Here is a 19,416-nt window from a genome sequence, read left to right as displayed (position 1 = left end):
GAGGAAAATTGAGAGGAAATGAAAAAATTAAATGATTTTAGAAGATATAATAATTGTCGAAAGCAAATAGAACACGGGTGAAGTAAAAAAAAGTGTACAGAATTGAATGAATAAATGCGCCTAAAGACAATCTTATTTTCGTTAAATGGCCCATTTATAATGTGGACTCAAGTGGTTCTAGATTGAATAAGTTATCGTCGACGCGCCTTTTGATGAGAAATTAATGGTCGACAATTTGTCAACGGCAAGTCATGTGGAATTGAGCCATTTGTTTGTTGTTGTACGTGTATGACTCAATTTAGACGGAAAACGCGGAAATTCACTCGCACAGTCTTATTAAGTATTATAACTGTTTTGTTTTTCCCTTACATTGGGTGTATGTTTGACAACTAACCTGCGGCTGAAGAAGCAGCATACTTGATGATGAATGTTCGCTTTTAATTTTCTGTATTGGCGCCTCGTTGCTTGAGGCTCCCTCACCGTTTAGATTTTCTTGTGTTTGCTGTAGTTGGTGTTGTTGTTGATGTTGCTGTTGTGCGAAAACGGCTGCGATTAGAGATGATGCACCTATAATGACAAATAAAAAGACAAAATAATTAACATTTTCAAATTATAAACATGACAAAACAATATTATGAGCGAACAAACCATAAACAAACATTGATTGTGTATATTCTATTTCATGCAAAAAGTTATTTATAAAATGATCAATGATTCATTTATGCAACAGAGTAATAAGATTATAGATGATTTGCGAAACTCTTCATTCGAAATGATGTCAGACTCTATTTGGAAAGTTTTTTTTTATTTCGTGTTATTATGAATGATAAAAAACCGTTGAAACCACTCAATTTGGCGAAACACAATTTTTTTTGGCAAAAGATATATATGCAAACCGTGTCGACGATTTTTTCAGACTGATAATTTCCTGCTGACAACCACCTCAATTTATAATCTTTTGCCCGCCATTTTTAAATATTTGCATTTTGTGAAAACAAACAAGGGATGGAAATTTGCATTCCATGTGCTTTGGGTTTATTTCACTCTCCTATATAACGAACGAAAGACGAGGGAAAGAGAGTTTCCGAGTAAATTAAAAGGAGTGAAAATAAACGGTAACGGTGTGAAAAATTGAAAATCAAATTGACTAGTTTTTCTGTTTAGAACATCGAACGTGTATATTTCCCTCGAGTGTCATAAAAATCAGTGATATTTACCAAAGTGTGCCATTAAAATATGAAGCGCATTGAGGCTGAATGTAAAAATACACATGAAAAAAATTTAATGCGCACCGCAATTAAGAAAACTAAACAGGTTGCAATCGCAAAAATGAATGTATACAATTTTTTTTTTGTTTCGACGAAATGAATTTTTACTAGAAAACCAGAAAGCGAATCCAGTTGGAACCAATCTCATTTTCAACTGCATACAAAATAAATTATACGGACACCGAATGATAAATGATTCTGGCGATGTTCTTTTACGTCATATTTTTTATACGTTGACTTTTTCGAAATTTATATTAAAATCGTGTAAATTCAAGAAAATCATTGTTCAATTTCAATTTAGATCGTGGATCAATAAAATGTGGTATGAAAAAAAGGCCCGATGAAAAATCCATTTTCCAAAAATCGATTTCGACATTGTTTTAAAAATTGTAAGCATCAGCTGTAAGCCATTTACCAGTTCTGCAAATTCCCCGTAATTAATTGGATGCTTTGCGACACAAATACATAAACAAAAGAAAAATTCGTGTGCATGCATTTGAACCCCGAGACAATTCCACTGACGAGAGTCTGGATGAACTTTTGCGATTAAGACATTATGCAATGTTAAATGAAACCCAAAGAGGCAAAAGTCTCTCGACGTTTTTAAATTCAAAAGTGTAAACATTAACGGATTATTGCAAACAAGGAAACACGTTTAAAGTGGCAAAGCGAATCGAATCCAATCCAAACCGAATCAAGTCATTGGTTGGGTCGCCGCATCGATTGTGCAAAGAAACGAAAAAAAATATGAGAAGTATCGACAAAATAAATTAACAAATCGATTTGACATTTAATGATTTACCACACAGTTTTAAATAGGTAATTCCTTTATCAATTTCCATAGTGAGTGTCTCTTGGTATGACATAAAAGATTTTGTGCATAACTCTTACAAACCGAATTGAAAATACGGTGCATTTGATTACCGTGTGTGAATTATCGGCCACATCGCGAATTTTTTCTCTTTTTAAATCGAAATTCGGTGAAGTGAATCAGCAAATTTATTGGTGTCATAAAAGCCAGTACAGATCATTTATCGAATGAAGAGAATTTGTGAAAAATGGTGTGTGTGTGTGCGCTGCTTTTAGAAGTGGAATTGCGATTTTAATTACCAATCACCATTTTATCAATGTCATTTATCAATCTTTTGGTGTTTTATGGCAGGCACGGTTGCATGTGTAGCCATTAAAATTGATAAATTAACTAATTTACGACAAGCAAATTCCACTTGCATCACAGAAAGTGATAAAATTGTGAAAATCTTGGTCGAACTTGAAATGTGGACGGTTTGTTTTATTGGCTGAGATGTCAGCTGTCTCAAAACAATTGTCCAGAAGGAATATGATGATTTATTATCTCAATGATCAGAAAAAGCGTACAAAGTTCGAGCCGTCGGGAAAAAGTTGTCGGCGCATACAAGGTTAGCTTGAATTTTTTGAATTGTAAAGCGCAAAGAATCAAAAGCATAAGGAAATTGCATTGAAGAAAATCATCCTCGTAAAAAATAAAGCCACACCGAGTTGCATGTGAAAGTGAATGAGAAGATTTTGTATGCCCTTCACTCGTTGTCGCGACACATAAGACAAATAATCATCACATTCGGCGATTATATAAAAGGATACTAAAAGCGCTCATTTTGTACCGCCTTGATTTATTACACTTGTACTCGACGGGCTTTTTTTCGGTACTCAATTGTTATGAGCGAGAAAATTGCATTGATTTTGTGTCGTTCAACAAAAGAAAAATCAATTCTTAACGTATTTATTTAATATAAAAAGTAAACAAAAGGAAATAAAAATCGATAATCAACACATTAATGTGCCATTTTAACAGTCATTTCCTTTTGTATCGCGATTTAATCAAAAAAGAGACGAAAACAAGAGACAATGAAACTCTGCCCCAAAACCGGCACACACACATATATGAAACGATTCAAATACGAGACAATATATCGGTCCAAGCCTGTGCAATTTATGAATGCCTTTTTGAATGTTCGATCGGTTTTCTCCTTGGTCTTCGACGATTGTTTCTGCTTTTTTGGCTAAAAAAAAAACAAAAAAAAAAACAAAATTTGTGCGCACGTTTTAAAGTGTGTTTTATTTCTTTTGAAAATTACATAATCCTCGTGCCACATAAATATTTAACGAAGGAGAAGCAAACCAAAAAAAAATTAGTAGGAGAAGAATGAGGTAGAAAAAAATCTAAATCAACGTGGTATCCATGAGCAAACATAACGAAATGGAAAAAAAATGGAAATTATTCGATTTGCCTTTACGAACCAACAAAAAAAAGTATATATGAACAGAACATTGAATTGGAAATCAAAGTGTTCGCAGATTGTTTAGTCAGAGAGTTGAGTTCATCGCTTAAAACGTTAATATATATCAGACACGATGCACAGCCAACAAATAACAACAGCCAAAATACAATAAATACAAGTGAAAGAAAGAGAGACGAATCGTTTCGAAATCGTTACAAATAATATCGAAAATAAAATGCAACAATTGACCACAGAGAAGCGTGAGGTGCAGTTAATGTTTATAAAACATAATCATTTCTAATCTGCATTTAATGCAAATGCAATAACTCTCTGTGCCGCTGCTGCGCTGCAGTAGTGTTGAATTTTTTTTGGGCATCAAGAGTCTCTGTGAGCAACAAAGCTATGGCAAACCATCGACATGTATACTGAAGTGAACCGCGCATCAAATCGAATTTGTGTGCGCGCCAAAGCAACTGCACATAGCTTGAGCAAAAGAATGAATAAAACAAAAAGATATCGAAAATCGTGAGAAAAATTTGTTTTTAATGTGTGAAGGCAGACTTTTAATTTTTCACTTTTTTTGTTCCTCTTTCACTTCTATTACCGAGTACTTTGTGTATTTGGCAACTCTGGGTAGAATGAATCGACAAAAATTGTGGAGAAAAAAAGTTTTTTTTTTTTGGTTTCGTAGAAAACATATCGATTGAGGCTCTCTTTCGACTTTGAGTTTCATGTTTATGCGCGAGCGCGAGCCCATATATCCGTATCCACACTTAACCTATAATATCAGAAAATTATAATTCAGCATACAAATTGCTAGGTTTACCGAATTGAGGTGGTTTTGGCAACAAAACACTCAGAACCACGAAACAAATATGAAAAATCATCGTGAGTCTGTGTCCGTTATGTTTTGGTCTTTCCATTGAGTTCGAAGAACTATTTATACACACACTCACACACTGCGTTGTTCTTGTGAACCAGAAAAACAACGAGAAATGCCACTATATTTCGGCTGAGGAAGTTACAAGATAGCCCATTTCATGTATGATATGTGTAATTTGTTCGATCGACAATGCATTAATGGTCATTTGAAGTCACGTACGACTAACAAAATATTTTTCCATCTAAAATCAAACTATTCGGCTTTGTGCCGCAGCGAAACGATTTTTCGCAAACATAAAATCGTAAGAAATGCTAAAGCGTGGAGGCGGTTAAACACACGGGCTTCTTAAGACAGAAGAAACCGCGACAACTTGAGAGAATTTAAATTTAAAATTTTATTCCAGATTACATCTCATGAGAATTCATCTAGGCTAGAGATGTCGACCGCAAAACAAATGATTTCTCTCTGTGAAATTGCCGATCAAAGTGTTTGATTGGTTTTGCCCGTTTTTTTTTTATTTTCTTCTTCTTCTTCTGCTTCTTCGTCTCTTACTGTACCAGGTTTCTTGATTGTCATGCCGAACGCTGCGAATTGTGTAAAATGTAGGCGTTTCCATTTGCGCACATGCATGAATTGTTTTTCATGCTTCGTCGAATATATATAACATCAATATAATGCCAATGAAATATGGTGGCAGAATTGCCGAAAAGCGTGAGATTGCCGCACCAAACAAAATCAATCGCATTCGAAACAAATTGAATGAAATTCTCGATTTTCATTCAATTCGCGCATACGATCAGTTTTGTCGGTCGCTTGTCACAACAAACTTCTCAATAAATTGTAAAACTATTCATTTTCATGCGCAATTACGTTGCAATTCGCCAATTTCATTAGGTTTACACACACACACACAAACATTCAATATTCGTTATTCGCTTGATCTTCGTTTTTATCGGCCGTTTATATGATTTCAAGTTTTAAAATTGAAAATTGGCACGTATTAACAGTGTTCAAACGGAAGTCTTTTAAAAATTGAATGAAAAACAAAATAGAAAACACAAACGGCATACAAAATGACAATCGATAAATCATTGAGATATTTTTCGTTCAATTACAAAGTTCGTTTGTTAAATAGGTTCAATTCAGGCAATTATTCGAAGCAAATTGCACGTTCACACCTTAAAACGGGAGAGGGAGAGTGAGAGAGAACACTAAAATCGATAAATTTGATTCGACATTGGGAATTGTGTGAGCACACGTTCGTACAATGGGATCGGTTTTATTAGATTCATTTCACCAAAAAAAAAAACAAACCACAAAACACATGAGCCACAAAGTTTAGCGCAAACTCACATAGGGCGATTATAAAATGGTAGGCATTCAAGCCAAAGAGGATTAAATTAAAATAACGGTTAAATTGTACATTTCCATTGGCGACAACGATTGAAATCGATTTTGCCGATTGTAAACGCCGCCATCCAATTCATTCTGTTCAATTTGTTGATTATGTTTGCAGAGCAAATTGCATATAATTTAATATTTCTCCAATTCGTTGAATCGTTTATGTCGCTCGAAGACACTCCAATAACATACTCTTATAAGATGTGCTTAAAACAATTAGACAGTTAGCTCTTTCTTTCTCTAACCGCTTTTTTCACTCTAAAATGTTATATTATTCGTTGTATCATTTTATTGAATATAATGGATTTCGTTTGAATCAGCGAGTGGTGATATTGTGTGATCGCGCGCGTACACACTATCTCGTACATTGTCGTTTGTGTGTGCTATTTGAAAACATTGAAGATTCGGTCCATAAACAAGGCACCATTTTAACCATGCGAACGTTTGCGAATTAATTACGTTGAACACCTTGAAAATTTATAGCAGCCATCAAATTAGGCGGTGAAGCTTTGTGCAATTTTTAATTGATTGTGCATTTTATCTTTGTGTGCAAATTACGCTTTTTTTATCTTAGATTCGAAATTGGACAACACTCGCAATCGCACGATAGTTATAGCCGTTGCTTGCAACAATGTTGTGTGTGTATCATTTTCAGATTACTATCGTCATTTCAGTATTGAGTTTCTTGTTTGACCAGCATTGAAATCTACTTAAATTCGACATGTTAATCAATTTCGAGAAAGAGAGAAAACACCGTTATTCATCTGCTTTTTGTTTCAAGCATTTCTCAAGTGTTTTTCGCAATTTCATATTATTGTGACAATAATGTTCGATTGAAACGTGACATTACTTCCGATGTGTACTTTGTTTTAGCCTTTGTTTTAGCTATAAATTGGTCATCTCTTCCTGAACGATAAGATATGGTTTACGAATGGGAACAATTTATCGGCACAAAAAAGCGAAAAAAAAACTCGAAACTCATATTTTATGGTTGAAGTAACAAAAAGCCGTTTTTTGCAAACAAAGACACTTTTCTTGCTTGATTTCCTTATTTATGTCGTTCCATTTCGATGCAAATTATCAAATCGTAAAACTGTTTTTTATCGATTTTTCTTGATTTATTTTGGGTAATTTTTGACCATTACATAATGTAATGTTGCCAATTTATTTTTTATTTCTACGTAAAAATATCGTCGATTTAGTGATGCTACTCATTTGGGATTTATTTAGTACAATTAAATCGAACGACAGATGATACAAAACCAATCATTACAAATGAATTGAGAGGCGTTCGCATTATAAATGAGATGGTCAAATGAAAGTAACACAATTTGGCAGTTTTATTTGGAAAATGTTATAAAAACGCAATAAATTCGTTCTTTATGTGACGACCTACTGAGCGATAAACAGAAGCGATTATATTGTACAGTATCATTTACAATGCAAATTTAAAAAAGACCATCAAAATATGCCCATTTAAAAGCGACCAAATGGCGTGTGTGAAATACACAACACGTGTCTGCATGTGGAATTCAATTTAAATGTTATTTGTGCATAAAATGCATGTTTTTTTTTTCTAAAGAAGCCGATTACAGTGCTGGATCTGATTTGAATCAGCGTATTTTAAGCGAAATGATCACAGTGGCGATATTCTCATTTATATATCTGCTAAATGTGGTGTGTTCTCCTTTTTCCTCTTCCTCTTTGAATTTTATCTAGGATAGTATACTATGTGGAATCAAATCGAATGAAAGAAGAGGAACGCTAGTGAAAAAAAATGCAATGACGTCAAATGGACATTAATTTAGCGCTGTTGCTAATATCACGCAACATAAATCGTTCTATATGCAATAAATACTGAGTGTATAATGCATGTGTTAGATGAAATGAATGCGCGCTTATTAAGAGTGGCTCATGCGGTTTTCTCACATCTTCGTTGTGAATACCTCGACACTGAGTATGCCTCCATAAAGGATTTATCATGTTTGATCCAATTGATCTGAACATTTCCTAACCGTTGAACACTGATGCTGCGACACGAAGCGACGGGCACGGTTTTGCGGGTGAGCGTTCGCTTACGGGCTCACATTGAGCAATTGTACACTTTTGAAGAAAGACACCGAGCCGAAAACAATTAATAAAATCAAATATAAATAACCATAAATTATACGTACAAATAAATAACTTCGAATATGAAATAATAGCAACTGAATGAATTGCTCTGTTTTGCACAAACTGGCGAAACTGTGTTGTACTATTGTTTTGACATTGTTTGCGATCACTGTTTTATGGGTATGCGACGTCACTGCCGCCACCGCTGCCGTCGCTGCCGCCACACTCTCAAGCTCAATAAGCTCCATTTGAATTGTACGATTGAAAATGTATTTTCCCATTTTGATGCCGATTGGTACATTTAAAGTGCTCATTTGTTTCAAGATGAAGGCATCGAATCCCATCGAATAAAATAGCTCATAAATTTAACACTTTTTCGAAGTCGAAATTTTGCTAAATCACTGGATATACTCTCGATACCGCTGTGGCTTGAATAATCGCATAATCCATAAAATGATGGAAAAATATTATTTCAATGTGTTTAGATGCGGGTTCATTTGTTTATTTCTCACTGTATGATTTCACTTTTGATCATTTGGTGTTTGATCACTTTACAATCGCCACAACTATAAACGCACTTTCAACTACACTACGATTGGCAAATCAAGCATCGCTGCAATTCGGAATAGATATTATTGCAGCCACATTTTATCGTATTAAATGTCATAAATTAGATTGAAAAATGATGCTTATGTATGCAAATCACTTTCAATAGATGACAAACACAATGAACAATTACGAAATGTAATCGAAAACGACATCATTTAATTGTGACATACATAAAAAGAAACAAATGTTCGTCCAATTTTGGTCATCTGTTCACAGCGCGAATTCAATGAAATTTTTCTCATTCAATGGAAATTTATTTTCTAAGAAATATTTCACTTTAATAAAGAGGCGTTTAGGGTGCCATTAAATGTGCTTTTAAAATGACATATTTTGATAGATAAACGACCAAGTTGTCATTCTTTTTTAAATTTAATGATCAATGGCAATTAATTTGCAACGATGAATGGCAGGAAATGGAGTCAATTTATAAAACTGAAGAAAAATTGATCAAAATATCCAAAAAAGGCATTTGATATAAATTTTGTCGAAATAATTTGTATTATTTTTTTTCTCTCTCTATGAATATAATAAATGTATATTATGGCCCGCTGACGACTTGATCGACATGTAGAGTTCTCTCAACATTTGTTTTGTTTATGGTTCTCTTCAAATAATAATTTTTGTTTGGATCGGCTCATAAAAATCTAATGGACTTTTGCATTCATGTGGGAGCTGTGTGAGCGCGCGTTCGACTACGTTTTTTTCTTCGTTCAGCTCTCAATTCTCATTAGTTGATTAAGCAACTTACGAAATAATGAAAACGCCAAGCAAGATGTGTATGATTAATCAGTTGTCAGTTATTATAGCCTTTTTTTCTCATTTTTTTCTCGCTCACTTTTTGCTATGCTCATACAAAGAAATGGCAAAATAGTTCAAAGGCGAATCGCATCAAATTAAATACTTAACATATGTATTTGACGTAAGATTGAAGTCCATCTCTCTATCTCTCTCTGTATTTTTTTGTGTTTTTCTATTTTCATGACTTTTTTTTAAACGGTGAGCTTCCGCTATGTAAATTAATACGTATGCGTAAACATGATGATGTATATGAAATTGATTTATTGAAATTGCACGGTTCGACATTTTTATGGTCGTTTAAATCGCGCGCAAAATGCGTTTTGTGTGCACCATGCATAATAATATACGCTGAAGAAAATAAAAATCATAACATGAATTTTGCATGGAAAGTAGTAGTAATGTTTGGTGTACAATATTGACTTGAATTCACCCGAAAAAAAAACGCATGAGAAACCTTAAAGTCATTTCATTATTATTTAAGTCGTTTTTTTTTTGTATTTTTTGTTTCGGATTTTCTCGTAAATCAAGTCGAAGATAAATATTTAAACATTTCGTACTTGAGTTAACGATAAGCGAAAAACAAATAGTGAGAGCGCAAGAGAAGCCACAATGAAACCGCGGTTAATTTCATTTGATTGACTTTTTTCTCCTTCGTCGATTGACGGTATGACTTGTACGAAGAACTCTTTTCCAACGCGATGCAAGCGAGAGTTCGAAAATAACATTATTAAATATTGTTTTCTGCTTGTTTATTCTGCATCATTGATGCCTTTCGGTTTAACGATTTATGTGCATTTCCATTCGTCGTGAGGCTGTTTTGGTTTGTTTTCTGAGTGTGTGTGTTTGGCCAATATGTCTCTCACTCTGTCTCTGTGGTCAAATTGAATATGACACATTACATGAGTGAAACGGGATGCGCACCACAAATCAATTGAATATGAATACACTTTTCGTTTTTTTTTTTTTCATTTTCTCAAGTGATTTTTTGGTGGTCTGAATTTTCGACAACTTTGCGGCTTCGGCAAATGTTATTTTGGTTGATTTGCAAAGTGTTAATATCCCAATTATGCTGATATTTATTCAGCATTATTTGTCGACTCTTGTTTGACTGAAAATCAAATAAAACGGCGAAAGAAAAAGGCTCTCGACTTCTGTTTGTAAAGTCGTTGTTGTATTTTACATTATCATAATTCTTTTTCGGTTTATCGACTGAATTTACATTGTATCAAATGGATGGGAATCTAGTGGTACATCTTATTGGCATTCCGGCAAATTCGAAATCAAATCGTCTAATGGCTATATTTTGTGTGTTTCTCTTGTTTCGCATAATCGTGATAAGCTCGTCGGCTGTAAATTGCATAAACGACCAATCTTCTCTTTATCTCTTTCATTCTCTCTGATTTAGAAAATTTGCAATGTCAATATTTTTTTTGCCACATCTTCTAAACACGACACAATTGTCCTCCCGTTCAGTTGCTTTTTTTATTCATCTATTCTCCTCATTTACCATGTATATGTGCATTTGAGTGTACTGATTGCATTTAATTACATGCAACAAATGAACTTAATTTCGAATTTATACGAATTCCGTAATCGCAATGGCAATAACATCGAAAATCCATTTGTTGTTTGAGAATGGACGAATGAATGAATGAAAGAAAGAAAGAAAAAAAATAGTGACTTTCACATTCGAATAAATTTTGTGTCAAAACCGACACACATAACCGAAAAACACATTTGACAAGATAGATATGCGAATGGCAAACGGAATCGTGCCGCGGTGGTAGCTACGGTGGCGGGCACAGAGGAGAGTGCACACCTTAAAATTGAATAATAGGCCATGTCAGAAGCAGTCATATAATCATGGCGTTGAAAAATAGATCGAAACAAGAGAAAAATAACAACAACACAGAGCATTTAAAACAAAAACCAAAAAAAATAGCGGCTCGAGAAATGGATAAGTTCCAAATCGTGCTAATTAAATTTTCGGTTTAGTGCAGTTGAGCAGACGATGACTGAGAGTGCACGATTAGTACAAGCCAAATCAGAGTATTAAAATCGATTTCGAAATAGTTCAATTCACACAACATCGTATGCACCGTCGACAAGGAGAATTTTTCACCGCTGAAACAAAACAGTCGATTTGATTTTGGCCAAAACAACAAACTATTCTTTCATTTTTCACTCAACACGAGAAATTCATGGCACTTTGATTAGGAGCGCTCGAGAATTGAAACTTTTCGATTTCAATATTTCTTTTCTTTTACCAATCCGCCACTATTTATTTTTTCTTCGTTGCAACTCTTATAATGTATTTATATAGGAAAAACACACTCTGTTCGATTCTCGTGTATAATTAGTTAAACGGAACATATTAAAATCGGTTTGATTTCGTAATTTATTTGAGTTGATATCGAGGCTTCAAGAGTGTTTAACCCCGTTCATGTTCAACAAAGTAACACACAGTGAACAGCACAAAAAAAAGTGCATAGAAATAAACCGTATACCCACTCAACGATAATGTAAAGTATACGATTGGATATCTGAGTTCAATCCAAAACGAGCAGCAGAACGGTCACAAACAAAACAAAAACCAAACGATCGGTGATGAGTCGTCAACATCCATTAATTGCTATATAATGTAGTACTTTTTATTTTGCTAGTTTAAATTTCTGGTTTTCTGGTGGATTTTCTCTCTATGCTTCTGTCTCGTTGCATTCGGTTGTTTGTTCCCGTGTGCGTTTCTTTAATGGCATTCTTTCCTTTTTTTCTCGCTTATTGTGTGTAAGCGTGCGCGTGTGCGCGCAGATCGAATAGTGATCTCGTCTGGATTGCATTGTAACAGAAAACAGAAATTGTCGGAAAAATTGGTAGCATAATATGATGATGCGCGATATGCGATTGAATGTTTTGCGATCAAACGGCCCAACACACACCAACAACAGACAAACAACGAAGAATTGAAAAAAAAGGCAATTCAATCAACTTGGAATAAAAATAGTGTTTTTATTCAAGTATCGTTGCTGGCTGGTTGTTGTTGTTGTTGTTTTTGTGTGTTCATGCAATTTCTATTTGATTAGCATGCAATAGTTGCACTTTAGTTGTGCGCGACGCGCTACCTCTCTCGCTTCGTGCGACGATGGTGCTGGCCATCGAATCGGTTGTGTGTGCACATCAATGAATATCTATCGAATAGGAGTCGAAGAAGACCGAACACACTGTGAACGAGTCTATGGGAAATTCAATTATCTAAATTACCATATCTCATGGTATGAAGTTTGAAATGGATGATGCTGTTGCCAGAGTTTTGCCACTGGGCCTACTTTGGCCCAACTTTTGCTCACACTCGTTCGCTTTGCTACTGGAATCGATCTCACCGGTGAAAAGAAGCAAGAAAACAAAACGACATGGCAATTTTTTTGTGAGTAGTTCAAGCCAGTGTGTGACCGATCGTGCGTTTACATTTGCACTCTGTGCACTACCTGTACATGTTGATGTCAGAACCACACACACACAGACTTGCGCGCGCGCGAAAAAAAAATTGAGAACCAGTGCATACTATGCCAACGTGTATGAATTTGGACCAACGTAACAAAACATCATTGTTATTCGCGATATCGGCGAAAAATAAAATGGAATAGAATGAAACGGTTATGAAGCGATATTGTCGCTTCGGGTTTCCTTCTTGAACAGAGACGGGATTGTCTTTATTTTTTTTTATTCGGTGCGACACCGTTGCTCTTCTCTCTTTCTCTCACTTGCTTTCTTTGCATGCTAAATTTCATACATATTTAAAACATGATTGCTTTCATTCTGGTTTATTTCTTTGGCTCGTTTGTTATTCGTTGCGCGTATATTTTTCTCTCTTCGCCTCTCTTCTGCAAGCGCAATGACTTGATTGAATTTGATTCTTTCATTTGTTCGGACGAATTCATTTGTTTCTGTTTGGTTTGTTGTTGTTGTTGTTATTGTTGTCTGATTGTTGTTTTTATTTATTGCACCGCTCTTTTTATATTCCTTTTCGAATGCTACTGCTGCTGTTGCTTGTCTTGAACAATAAATATCAGTGTGCGATTTTATTGTATGAATTTTCGATCCACAAATCCAATTTGTGACCGAATGAGCACAACCACAATGGAGACAAAGACAACGTACAGCACATCATAGTCAGTTCAATGTAATTATATGCTCTTAAAGATTGCAACTGCATTTCTTTCTTTCGCTCTCGTCTTTGCCATTCTATCTTCTTCTTCCTTTTTTTCGCTTAAATTTGTCTACAACAAATGATCATTGTAATAATTTTATTTAAAATATTTTATTCATTTTCTTTTCTCAGCTTACAATATTCTCTCTCACAGAAATACGTAAACATTGAAGCGCACCATGTCATACTTCTTCAACGATCGGAATGAGGATCTTGTTGTACGATTACCTCGATTTTTTTTTACTTCTGGTTTTTAATTTGCATGAGATTCTCATGGAATCAAATGAATCTTTTTGCTGCTGCTTGCTACTGCTGCTATGAGTCTCTAACTACTGAATGAATACGGAATAGAGTTAATGTGGAGTTTTTTAGTGTGCCGTTGTCATCGGTTTTTTTAAGTTGTGGAAAGCAAACGCAAATTGACACACGTATGCACTCTCAATGAATAAAAAAACATCGAAAAAAACCTTATAATTTGCGATTCGCAATTGACGATGATTGCATAGTTTTATTGTAAATTCAATGTAATAAACAATGGATCTTTAATCGATTTTGTCTGTTGACAAAAGAACTAACTGCTACGGTTGCTTTCTTTTATTTATTTATTTTTTCTGCATCGGAATCAATGCAAGAGAGCCATTCGTTTTGAATATTTGCACATAAATATGAAACTATTGGCGAATTGAATTTGGTTTATTGCGCAAACGAATGCTTTCAAAGGAATTTTTTGCGGCAAAAAAGCACAATCGCTATAATTGATTATAAAGATGGAATATGTGTACTTTTAAGCTTTCTGCCGTTACGAATAAATAATTGATCTAGATATAGCATACCTCAAGCGGTTTTGCACCGCCTGTGGGCCAACTCCTCGCCATCAAATAAATGAGCAAATCGTATAACGAGTGATGTGCAATTAACATTTACAAAAATACTTTCTGCTTACACTATTTCGCATAAACAATTCGATTAAAATCAATTGACAGAGAAAAAAACAACAAAACACAACATATCGATACATTTCAATAATGTTTTAAATTATAATTTTCGGTTGAACTTAATTTTTTCTTTAGTTCGGCCATCATCCATATTTGGCAAGAACAAGCATAAGAAATGAAGAAAAATAAATAATCAGACCTCATTAACGTTATGATATGAATGTTTGTTTTATCGATCAAAATAAAAGCCTGTGGTGCAAAACGGACGGACTGAGTCCAATGATAATTGGCCAATTATGTGCATGCGATTGAAATCTTTGACGAGCAAAGAGAAAATGAACCAACAAAAAAAAATATGAAATGATTCATTTTAACAATTTAAAGCGATCCAGTAAAAATCGACGGTAATTTTTGACGGAAATACGCACACAATACAAAGTTGAAGGTGAAGAGGATAAATTGTTTTCCAACATCAAAAACATATAAATGGGAAAAAGTAGAAAATTTCTCAATCGCTAATTGCTGCGTACCATGTACGGCGTGATATTTTAATTAACGCTGCTTGAAAATACAAATAAATAAAATTTAATGAAACGAAATGCGTATCGCACTGAAATCCTTTCGATCGCCATTTCGGACGGTGGAAAAATGAAGCACGCACACACACAAACAAAACCGTACGTATTTCGTCATTGAAACAATTGAGTAATCGATCTATAGTTTGATTGATTGGAACGTCAAAAGATTTAATTAACGAGTGTTGGTTCTTATTTTGAGAGTCAACAAAATGCCACGCAGTAAATAAGCAAAGGAGAAATCCGTTTTCCGTTGTGGAAAAATTGCCACACGAATAACAAAAAATGAACCAATTTCGATCCAGGTGAAAAATCATTTAAAATCTGATTATTATTTTTCGAAATGACGAAGCCATCGAAACAATGCACGATATGGTAGTTGATACGTAATTATGTCGGTATGTTATATTTTTTGAAAAAAAAAAAAAAAAAAAAAAAAACATTTCAAACAGATACAATGTATTTTTGAAGCGAAGCAGTAAACCAAGTCAAGCTAATTAGACTTAAATGATGTTTGAAATATGTAAAAAAATGTTGCACATATTAAACATGGATGGAAAAATTGCGCTTACTTCAATTACAAGTACAACATGGAACTTGGTAATTTTGTTATTCATTTGTATTCTCTCTGTGTATGTATGACTCATTTTTGACGATTATTTTAAATATAAAACAAATATAGACTCAACAGACAAATGAAAAGTAAACCCAGCATACTCCAATGTTCTAATCCAATAATCCAACTGAAAAATCAATGATGGCTACTAATCGATGCGAAGCAAATTTGTTTCGTTCGTTTTGTTTTGAATTTGAAAATTAAACAATTATAAAATATTAAACATAGGTGTATCAGCTATTTACATTGTTTGAGTTGATCGGTTTCAAGTAGTCGTAATTTTGTATATTTAATTTTTTTTCGAAGTGTGTAAAAGTGGGGTCTCTGAAAGCACCACCTACGCGCAAATTCGTTCTTAATTCGTTGTATAAATAACGCTATCAATGCATCGAGTATTGGCTATCAAACGGTGGGATGTTTCTCTCTTTCTTTCAGTCTCCTTCAAATCACTTCACATTTTTATGTGTGAATGAGTGGCGTCAAATCAATGGCATTGTATGTTCGGAAACAAATTTTTGTATCCATTTCACTTCGCGCGCACACACACACCGCTTCGATCAATACGAGAGCATAACATCAACATAAAATTGTTGAAAATGAGAAGAGCTCCAGCTGAGCCAAAAAAGTGAAAAACATGAAAAATGCCTGCAATAAAATATCAGAAGTTATCTCCGTTTGAGTGTCGAGACCATGTTGCTGCACTATGGTCTGATGTGTCATCGATACGTTCGATCTTATTTGCGCACTGGCACACGATTAAGATACTAACCAAGAAGAAAGAGATGCGAGTGAATTCACATTTCAGTTTGGTTTCGATTGATTTTTAAGGCACTTTGTATAATAAGGAAATAAAATATGCGATTAAATGAGTGCGCCGACATAACAAATAACAACATTCTTTCATTGATAAATGCTTATGATCTTCATAATTGGCTTTTGGTTTTTCCTCATTGATCATTGAGACGGTGTTTTTTTTGTTTATTTTTCTCATTTCTTATCACATTGAAACTTCACCAAGAGAGAACTCCGTAAATAAGATGACAGTTTCGGTGGTTGAATGAATGAAAAGACCTTTGGTTCCATTGTCATGTGATTCCTTGATTAAATTTAATCTCAAAAAGGTCTTGATCATCAAGATAATAAACATGTGTCAATAAAACAGGGTTTTATGACAACAAAAATCGATTTAATTCCCAACCAATCAAAAGAGAGGTGAGAAAATCCCATGTAAAACACTAACCAAGCCGTAAATGATGGTATACGGGTAATTGTCGCTCGATAATCAAATTATATTCAAATTTAGTTTGCACAATTACATAAGATGCGTTACAAAATTGCCAGAGAAGAAAAAAATTGTGTGTAATAAAACTACATGACTTTTGAATCAAAAATACACATTCGAAATGCACCTTTACGAATGTGAAATTCTTTTTGTTTTTACTTTTTCTTCTTTTGATCGTAAATCATTATCAATCAAAGTTGATGAGGCCACGAGCGATTTGAGCGCATAAAATAACAAATATACACAGAGAAATGAAAAAATAATTTTGAATATTTTGGCTCGAGTGCACATGAAAGAGCAAGAAAAACACCGACGCTGTGAAAATTACATGCTGTTGGCCCTCAATCAATCAACACTTCAAGACCAATACTCAACCGAACAATTTTTTTATGATTTTATTACGGATGCTGTCGTACGAACTCAAAATAACACACTAAACGTGTATCACTGCAATTGTTTCTTTATTTTGTTTCGGTTATTCGATTTGATTTCATTTCGTTTGTGTCGTTCTTATTTGGTAATTCGCTCGTTTTTGCAACAATTTCGTAATATTTCAGTGGGTTTTTTATGCACACTCTTTCGCTGTTGGTTTCGTGCGCACGTTTGGTACATTTTCATTTTCGCTGTCAAAGAGTGAATGAATGAAAGACAAAAAAAAAACACAGACAAAGAGAAACCATGTAATGAAAACATGCCAAAACCAATTTTCAAGCCAAAATTCAACTGAAATATGAATGAAAAGGGAGACAGAACAATGATACAGTGCACATTGTCCAAAAGTAGCCCTTGTTAAAACTGATTTAAATGCGAGAAAAATTACCGACTAAATGCAGAAAAAATATCTGTCATTAAGTCGTTAAAGGAGTTTCAATTCGTGTCGAGCAAATTGTATTCGACACTGTTCACTGTAACACAATTTTTTTCCGCTCGTTTCTTTTTTTTTTCTTCCATGATTTGTGTTTATTTTTGAACATTGATTGAAGAATGAGGGTCAAAATCACATCCATTTAAATTCATCGTATCGCCAATAAAACTGAAGAATTTTAAATAATGCAATTTTTATGTTATCAAAATCTTTTATATGTTAGACAAATCACTGGATTTTTACCGCCGATAACGGCTACACGGTGATTTCGCAGAATTTGCCATTTTCATTATGAGTCTCTAACGCCCAGTGACAGTTAACATGTTTGAATGCAATGAATTTAACAAATTTGTTTCTTGATAAGATGAATGTACTCACGAGGAAGTGAATAATGTTTTAAATGCGTACGTGTTACAATCGCATTTTGATTATTTTTTTTATTGCGCCATTCGTGATATGGTTGAGACCAGAGTGAAAGAGATTGTATTAAAACAGAAGCAGAGTATTCACATTTATCCGTTTGATATATCCATTCTTCTTCGTTGGACACAGATTTCCAAGCCTTATTGCGCACTCGAAACAAGAGAGAGAACATAAAACAAACAAATGGAACGAAACCTTGACGCACGTCTCTACTCAAGACTAAACACGATGAAAGAGTCGAATTAATTTGCCCGATCAAATTAAATGCTGTAATTAAAGCTCTGTAACAAGCGCGCACATTCTTTTAGTTCCTTGTTGAAAAATTTAGTTTTCTGGACCTTATGTTATGTTTATCGTGTGTTTTGTCTAGAGCGAAAAAAAGTAAACACACTTATATGCACTATATGCCAAGTGCCAAATCAGTTGATTGTTTCTCTCTCGAATGCATGTAATTAGTATGCGTGCGCGCGTTGGACACGAGATGTCAAGATGGGCTCCAACAAAAACTAAAGCAACACTCGATATAATTGCGAATCCACGAAAACCGCTTTGGATATACAATAAGGAAATCAATAAAAATGCAATCAAAATGCACATTCGAAGAGGTATATGTTACAGAGATCATGCCTAAAAAAATACAAAACGAAAGGGATGGAGAACCGCTTAAGGCGATCACATATAAAAGAAGAGCTGTACATTTTGTACGAAGAAGTTGATGAATATGGATCAGTTTTGAGATTCCAATGTGCTTCACGCCAATTGTTTTTGCTCACGAGTGTCGAGAAGTGTTACGTATTTTTGTAACCGATTTTTCCAAGCATTCTCCTCATTCATTGTATATATATTTGATCATCGCATCGATTTCGATTAAACGATCTTCAATTCTGCAGCATTCATCTGCACATGAATAAAAAAAAAATCCTCATCAGATCGAATGTACGATGGCCGAAAGTAAATAATTAATTGCATTGAGTGAACTGCATGCATACAAATGATATTCACACTTTTGCGGTTGAGCAAAGAAAAACATACAAATACAAAATCGAAAAAAAAAACATCGAAATACGATAAACATGCGAATGCATTGCATTTTAATGAACAAGAGAGAAAGAGGGAGATAAAAATGCGAACACAACAATGTCTTGTTGATTTGTGCGTGTGTTGAATGGCCTTTATAATTCTTAGCC

General features: G+C 34.3%; 1 protein-coding gene across 3 annotated transcripts in view; it reads right to left on the bottom strand.

Annotated features, from left to right (window-relative positions):
* LOC116340793 (probable nuclear hormone receptor HR38) overlaps positions 1 to 19,416 on the bottom strand; it is a 51,593-nt gene that overhangs the window by 7,293 nt on the left and 24,884 nt on the right. For all 3 annotated transcript variants that reach the window (XM_031767456.1, XM_031767455.1, XM_031767458.1), the window contains one exon: positions 395 to 567. In XM_031767456.1, coding sequence (XP_031623316.1) covers positions 395 to 415 — 21 coding nt within the window. In that variant the 5' untranslated portion in view covers positions 416 to 567. The remainder of the gene's footprint in view (positions 1 to 394; positions 568 to 19,416) is intronic.

The sequence above is a fragment of the Contarinia nasturtii genome, unplaced genomic scaffold (genome assembly GCF_009176525.2).
Source record: "Contarinia nasturtii isolate CC-2019 unplaced genomic scaffold, AAFC_CNas_1.1 Cnas_scaffold_695, whole genome shotgun sequence".
Taxonomy (NCBI): domain Eukaryota; kingdom Metazoa; phylum Arthropoda; class Insecta; order Diptera; family Cecidomyiidae; genus Contarinia; species Contarinia nasturtii.
The sequence above is the reverse complement of the archived record's forward strand: the minus strand, read 5'-3'. Positions and strand labels throughout refer to the sequence as shown.